Below are 7,900 nucleotides of genomic sequence, written 5' to 3'. Positions count from 1 at the left end.
AGGATAGAGAGTAGAAAAGAGAGTGAACAAAAGAAAGAGAGAGAGAGAGAGAGAGAGAGAGAGCCAGACCAGTTACTAAAGCTGACTTCTCACTTTTTTTCTTTTTTTTGACAGCTTCAACATAGTGTGGTAGATCTGATTTCCTTTACTGTGTGTGGGGGGAAAGTTGCTGATGGAGCTCCTCCTTTGTTGCATTTCTGACTTTGGTCAATTAAAGGAGCAATAACCCATATCTAGGCAACAAAGAGGAAGGTTGAGGGGAGGTGCAGCAAAACGGCACTCACAAAATCAATAATAAACCCGTGAAAGAGTTTGAAGTCTGTGTGTGTTTATTTTAAGTTCATTTAACTTCATGTGAAAAACACTTAGCAAAGTTGAACGCGCTAACGATAGCGTGGCAAGAAAAATCTACCATGTGCAAAAAGTGAGTGTTGTTTTGTCATTATGAATATTTTGGTTGTACCTGTCACATTTAGTTGATTTTTTTTTTTTTTTTTTTAGGGAAATAGCTTTTGTTCTTTACCAGAATTGTTGTTGCATAATTTTAAAGTGCGAGGAAAGCAATGCGTAGTTTTCATGAGGGTTTTTACAGTAAATGTCTAAGTATCACTTTAACTTTCATCGGATTTCCCCAAATGAAATCTAGTTCAACAAAAGCTGCCTAGTCACCTAATTATTAAATAGAGTCCCTAATTTAGTCTTAGTGTAAACACAGCTGCTCTGTCGAAGTTTAGATCAGAGGTCTGCAAAATAAAACTAAATAAAACATTAGACTTATTCATGTTACATAATTATGAAAAAAAATTATACTACTAAAGAAATTTTGTTTTTATGTTTAAAGAACCATCATTTTATTTATGTTTTTAGAATTTAAAACAGAGGCAACATTTTTTTTTTTTTTTTTGCAATTAAGGGAATGGATAAATTTTTCTTTTAGGGTTGATTTTTTTAAAAAATGCTGCAAAAAATTCTGTATTTTATTTATTTAAATACACTGAACATCTGTACGCTTTGAGCTCTTCAAATTGAAGTCCTTTTTTTTGGGCACACAATGTTGCTATAAATAAAGCTGATTTCTGATTGTGAAAACCTACAAAGTTTCAAACCTGATGACAGGATTTTAAAAAAAGTATTACAGGTTATTTTAGAGTCTTTCTGTTGTGACATTTACTGCAATTTTTCATTCAAAAACTGAAAAATTGTGTAACCCCGCATTTATATTTAGAAACAGTCGGTTCTATAACACTTTTTGCCAAAGATTTCGAGAGCACGGCAGTGGCAGCAACATGCTGTGGGGAGTATTTTCCGAGACATTAGTGAGACAGGTCAATGCTTTGATCCAGAAAGTTTTAATCGCCTAGTTGAAGTTCGGACCTAAATCCAAATGAGAAATCTGCGGGTCTGAAACTTGCTTTTTATTTGTAAAACGTTTAGAAAGCTGTGTAACAATATCCTTCCACTTCACAGTTTTCCACTACTTTGTGTTGATCTATCTCAGAAAAAAACCCTCTAAAATACATCAAGGGCAGCGGTTGTGAAATGAAAAAATGGGGGGAAAGTGGAAGCGGTATCAAAACCTATGCAAGGCGTTGTTGGGAAATGTTCAGAATGGAAACAGGAAAAGAGGCTTTTTTTTTAAGTTAGCCATCTAAACCAGGGCAAATAGGGAAAACTAATTCAAATCTCTCTGTATGTGTGTGTGCGTGTGTCTGCTTTTTCAGCTGGCTCTGCAGTCACGGCTCTGCGACCGAACGCGAATCGGAGAGTACTACCCCGGGGCGGTGCGCTACACACAGGCAGACCTTATCGACCCGAGCGATGACGACGACGACGACACCAACGTGCTCTTCTACTCGCCTGACATGACCCTGAAAGATCGAGGTCCTTGAGAGAGACGAAGAAGGGAGACAAAAGAGCTGGAGGGAAGACGCACAAAGGAGGGTCAGAGCCAGAGAGAACCGCGCCAGATTAGAAACTGAGAGGGGGAAAAAAGAAAAAGGAAAAAGAAAAAAAAAAACGAGGTAGGGAGGGAATGGAAGAGAAGATTGTGGGGACGGTCAGGCAGATAGAAGCCGGAGATGAGCTGTCAGGTTCCATTATTAATCCCCATCCTTTACTATTTAATATCCTTAAGACACCCTCCACACACACACAGAGCAGAGCTCCATTTCTGTGCAACACGACTATCTGAGAGCTCTAAAGATCAGCCTAATGTTAAAGGCATCTGCTGCATCCCAAAAGGACTCCGGAAAGATTTACCTCCCCGAACCCTCTGTTTTCCACCGCATTCTGCAGCATTTTAGCATGCCAGAACAAAAAAGACAAGGGGGGGGAAAAAAAAAAAAAAGAAGGAAAAAAAAAAACACGAGGCACTGCTGAAAGGCAATCATAACAAGGTGCTTCTTAAGCACTCGCAGCAATCACCTTTTCAGTTCCCCACAGGAGATGAGTTGAAAGGCAGGCCTTTAAAAATCACCCTGTGTGTCAGCGTCTCACTCTGCCATTAGATTGATCCCGGTACTACATAATTTTCCTGCCAATAAGGGGAAGGTGGGTGTACAGTGGAAATACAAAAAGAAAAAGACGGGGAGGTGGGATGGGGCGTGGAGGAGGGGGGGGTTAAAAACAGTCGAAGTGAGTCAGAATTGGGGGAAAAACAAGTCCTGAAGCACCGGGCTCTCTCCTCAGACAGTATTAGCTTTCAGGCTGTCGCGTTGCAAGTTCTGCACAAGTGTTCCTTTGAGTTTGTATTTTTGATGAAATGCTAAACTTTTGATATACTGTATTTATTACAAATCGACGTACTGTATATGTTTGAATGCATCTATTTTTGTACTCTTGTCTTCTTCTGAAATCAAAGCCTTATCTCTGTTAGTCAATTCAACATGCTCAAAAGTTTACCTACACGCGTCGTGGGCATGACGTTCATGTTGATTCCAGGCTTTTGATGATTTCTTCAAATAAACATCCCACTTGTATTTGGTTGAATGTTCTTGAGCAAGTTGCAGTAAAACCAGGAACAAGCTGGCAGCGTAACTTGATCTGGATATTTGACCGCTCTTCTTATCAGAAACTGTGGAGCTCATTTGAATTAGTTAATATCCTGGCACAGACTTTGCTTTAAAATATTTTTTAACAGGCTTAGTGTCCGAGAAGCTTAATGTTGGCCAGAGTCAAACACCTACTCGGTTACAACCAAGAACAAATAAAGGTGAGGTTTTCAAATTGCAAAATTATACATCAATGGCATGCTGAGGGTCTTTCTTTGCTGCCGTAGGCACTGGCATATTGCACACAAATGACTGAGAGGATATAAATGAAGGAGTCACTTCAAAATCATCTTAAATAGTTAGATGGTTGAAATTTGGACTCAATTGGTTCGGAGCGAATGGACAAACACGGCTAACGTTAAGGTTCTGGAATACCCTCAACTTTAACCCCTGTAAAAGGTTTATACATTAAAAAAAAAAAACGTGTGTCTGTTACAGGAAAACAAAAATATTCAACAGAGCACAACTAAGTCTGACAAGAACGGCGGTCAAAGATCCGTCCAGAATTATAGCAGAGGCTTGTTAATGTGTGTGATTTCTCCGCTGAAGGTATATACATTTCACCTGATGTGCATATATATATATATATATATATATATATATATATATATATATATAAAATTTTGAACCTTTGTGAATTCCAAAAATTCTCCATTTAAATTCTAATTATCCATATTTCACATTGTAAAAACCTTCCACCTGGAGGGGGAAAAAAAGATGCAAAAGCGTCCCAAAGTAATGCCATCCATGCCGATGAGTGTATGCAAACTTTCGACCAGCGTTACGCACGCTCGTGTTTGTTTCTAGGGTCGCAACGCATCAGCAAGAGGTGACACACCAGACACCTGCTGCCTTTGTCAGCTGAGCCTGCAGAGCCGCGGTGTGATTGGCAGGATAATGGAGCCAATTTATATTCAAACACAGCCCATTTGCCAATATCTGGGTGATCTCATTATTATCTGTGTAGTCTGCCGACAGTCGGCTGCCTTTTCTTAGAAGTTTGAGATGATAAACTGTCACTGGAGTTTCTGAACTTTTCTGCTGAGCGTTTGCACCACTCACAACGTGGCCCCCCGCCCCCATGTTTCTCTAAACAGTTACGTTGGTTTTTGCTTGACTATCACACACTCAAATAAATAAGCAGAAGAGACATTTCAAAACCAAACTGAGACTGGATGTGTTTATTTCATGTTTTACATGGATGCCATTCTTCACTTCCAGTCAAATTTCACTGGTTGACTACAACGCCTTGCAAAGCCTCCATGCTCCTTGAACTTTGTTTTTTTTTTTGTCATATCACAACTACAAACCTCAATCAGATTTTATGTGAAGTGCGCAGGGACATCGATTTTCAAGGTGTGGAGTTTGACTGGGCCGCTCCATTGCAGCTCTGACCGTTTGCTTATCTTTGTTGTCTCAGCTGAAGAAAAGCATCCCCACAACATGATGCTGCCACCTCTATGTGATTGTTTTTAGTGTTTAGCATGTAGTTCAGCTTTGGTGTCATCGTTAAACATCTTTGTCGTTGGCCTGTCTTCATGTTTACCTCTAAGCAGAGGTACTGAGTAGCTACAACGGTTTTTTACACACATATGAATTACTGGACTGGATTTTATTTAGGGGTATCAGAATTACGAAAGCTGGAAAAATACACTAAACCTTTATCTACAACCCTTTGCAGGTTTTCTTCCAGTTTTGCTCTGATCAGCTTCCACACTGATTCATTAAACCTTCATTAAGCTTTTAGCTTCCCTTTGGGATTGATGAAGTATTTCTGAATTGAATTTCATCTCAACGATAAAGAAATTCGTCCCCACAGCATGATGCCGCCACCATCATGTCTTACAGTGGGCATGGATGTTGAGCTTTGATGCTTAGTTTTATGCCACATATTTTGCATATAACGTAAAAGGCGCGGATTTCATCTGTATTAAATGTAGCATTCAAAGACGTGCTGCATTTTTCAAATTTGTATTCGAAGATGGAAACCAGGCACACACTGTGAAATTTGTGGCTCGAGGGCGCTATGTCTCCCGTGTGCGCGCGCGTGTGTGCGCTTGAAGACATCTTTTAGGACCGAGGCTGGCTGCTTAAATATTGGACATTAATTATGAGTGGGACCCGACTGGCCCGCGAGTGTCTCCATATATGGCTAACAGGATTTTGATTAATGGAAAATGTGCGCCATGTCCTCCAGGAAAAAAGAAAAAAAAGAAAAAAAAACTGGTTTTTACCTCCACGCGCAGCACACACGGAGTTCTTCCTGAGCATGTCGATCCCACCTCCCCACAAACCCCCCATGTATATACAGATCACGTGAAATAAGCGAATCTCGCTGTCACGCAGGAGGAATTATTATTCCCCCTCCCCCCCCCCTCCTGTCTTAACGTCGCATGCGCCGTAATTGGATACAATTTAACACCAGCGGCCCACGGGCATGTCGGCAGGCGCGCTGCCTACTATTAGCTCGCCTCGCCTCGCCACCCTATCATTTGTCAGATCTGTGTTTGTGTGCTCCACGGAGCCGGCCTGCCCTTAATGTGTGAGCGCGCGTGCGTTATGTTGGCGTGTGTGTTCGCGCGCGCGTGCGCTCGTATAGCTCCAGAAACCGGAGCCATTGTTGGACTCCGGCCATGACCTAGCTGTGACGCACAGACACGGAGAGAAGAGGCGACAGCAGCAGCAGCGGCGGTCCGGACACTGAAAAACAAGCCGGAGCTCAGTCACCTCCGAGCGGGGAGAGAGAGAGAGAGAGAGGGGGAGAGAGAGAGAGAGAGAGGGGGGGGGGGGGGGGCCTCCTCTGCGCTGCTTCCACCGACAGCCCCGCAGTATATTTACAGGCAGGGTGGTGGTGGGGGAGGGTAAACCCCATCTTACCCCTTCTAAACCTGCCTCCCTTCCGTTGTTGCCAGGATAAAAGCAGGCCCGACTCGGTAGCCATAGTAGTTCAATGCGTCCTAGGTTGTTGCTTATAAAATATTCAAAATACGTTTAATATTGACTGGAAAGCATTTAAAAGTTTCAACTATTAAATATTCAATCTGTTCCCTTTTATATTGTTTAAAGGGGGCGGGGCAGTTAAAATGCTTCTTTTAGTCACACAGATTTCGGGAAACTAGCGTTATTAGCTTTTTGGAGCTTTCTATACCCGGAACGCTGCCATCTGTAACCGACAACAAACACAGCACAACACCAAACGCAGCATCTCGACATATGGTGGTGGCAGCGTCATGCCGTGGGGACGCCGTTCAATGCTGATGGGGAGAAAACCGGATGGAGCTGAATAAAAGGTCACAAAAGGCAGACGAAAACCCGAAAGAGGCTCTAAAAGAATGGTGACCGCGGCCGGAAAGACCAAACCTGCAAAAGAGCGAATCGGGGTGAAATGACCAGCATTCATTCCGCCCCACGTAGCAGCAGGAACTCTTTAAACTCCCGTTTTATTCCATCATTACTTGTTCGTGGCTCTCTGGCGTCGTTTCATCGCCGCTTTGGCAGCTAATTCGTGTTGATTAAAGCTTAGCGGTAGCTGTTTGCCTTAATGGGCATGTAGAACACGATGATGACCATTAATTTAAACTATGTGCTTTCATTTCATACGCGACTTAAACACTTGCACATTTCTCCTTCTCTTTCCGTTCTGACGGTGACCTTGAGTTTTGTGTTGTGCTGCAATCAGCGGGACTCCACATTCCGAGTTAGGATGAGTGGTGAAACATCGGTTCCCAAGTAGCAGCTAAAAGATTTCCGTGCAAAAAAAAAAAAAAAAACATCAGGAACAGTCTATTCGTTTTGCGAGGAAAAGGAAACGGCAGTGAATTATGGCGCCTTTGTCTGGCGGATGCTACCTGTTGAAGGACAGAACACGCTGCTGCTTTACACCTCATTAAATCTAAGTTTAAATCATTGCAAAATATGGATCACATATGGAAAATCTGTTCTGTTTTTTTGTTTTTTGTCAGCTGAACCGATCCTGAAAAGGACAGCGTGGCCTTTTCCTTTTCTTGCGCACAATTAATATTTCGGAATATTTCAACTAAATATACTCGGACTATGAAACTAAAAGCCGACAAACGTCCGCGCACGTGTGTGGAATAATGCCCCCGTCCCTTTCCCCAAATTTCCAGGCGCAGGCTTTCAGCGTGCGTCGTGTTTTTCTGTCCCTGTATTTCCCCAGCGCGGCTGTTTTTCTGCCAGAGCGCAGCAGCGCAGCGGCTCTTTCAGCGCTCCGATCCGCCCCCGAAAGGGTTAAATTAATCTCTTTCTCTAGCTAGCCTCTCTCCCAACACATACACAGACACACACACAGACACACAGCCTGCCACCGCCCCAGATAACAGAGGGGCGCCTCTCCCCAGCCAGCCAGCCTCCGCTAATCGCAGTGGCAGGAGGGGGGGGGGGGGAGACAGGGGGGAGTGGAGTGCCGGCGGCCTCTCACAGCGCTGGGCTTTTTATTGACGCTGCCTGCATGTGTGTGTCATTGCAGCGAGTGTGTGTGTGTGTGTGTGTGTGTGTGTGTGTGTGTGGTGGGGCGCATGCTTGTGTGTGCGTGGCGGAGCGAGAGAAGCTATAAAGAGGTGTGTGTGTGTGTGTATGTGTGTCTGTGTCTGTGTGCGCGCGCGCGCGCGCGCGTGTCCCTCTCTCTGTCTGGTGTGTCTGCGTGTGTGTGTGTGTGTGTGTGTGTGTGTGTGTGTGTGTGTGTGTGTGTGTGTGTGTGTGCGCTTCCCTGCCAGCAGCGGAAAGCAGGGAGAGGCGGGGAAGTGGGAGGGTGGGTGGCGAGGTTATGAGCGGAACTCGACAGAGGCCGACAGACGAGAGAGAAGGAGGGGAAAGAGGTGGAGGAGGGGGGG

The 7,900-nt window shown here is 43.9% G+C and overlaps 1 protein-coding gene across 8 annotated transcripts in view; it reads left to right on the top strand.

Moving 5' to 3' along the window:
* The window catches only part of LOC106962244 (cyclic AMP receptor-like protein A), an 84,223-nt gene extending 80,987 nt beyond the window's left edge, over positions 1–3,236 (top strand). For all 8 annotated transcript variants that reach the window (XM_015056557.1, XM_015056572.1, XM_015056579.1 and 5 more), the window contains one exon: positions 1,722–3,236. In XM_015056557.1, coding sequence (XP_014912043.1) covers positions 1,722–1,889 — 168 coding nt within the window. In that variant the 3' untranslated portion in view covers positions 1,890–3,236. The remainder of the gene's footprint in view (positions 1–1,721) is intronic.
* Positions 3,237–7,900: the final 4,664 nt, after the last annotated feature.

This window comes from Poecilia latipinna, unplaced genomic scaffold (genome assembly GCF_001443285.1).
Source record: "Poecilia latipinna isolate Pla-1442-1.1 unplaced genomic scaffold, P_latipinna-1.0 Scaffold60, whole genome shotgun sequence".
Classification (NCBI taxonomy): domain Eukaryota; kingdom Metazoa; phylum Chordata; class Actinopteri; order Cyprinodontiformes; family Poeciliidae; genus Poecilia; species Poecilia latipinna.
Note: the sequence above shows the minus strand (reverse complement) of the source record. Positions and strands in the feature narration are given on the sequence as shown.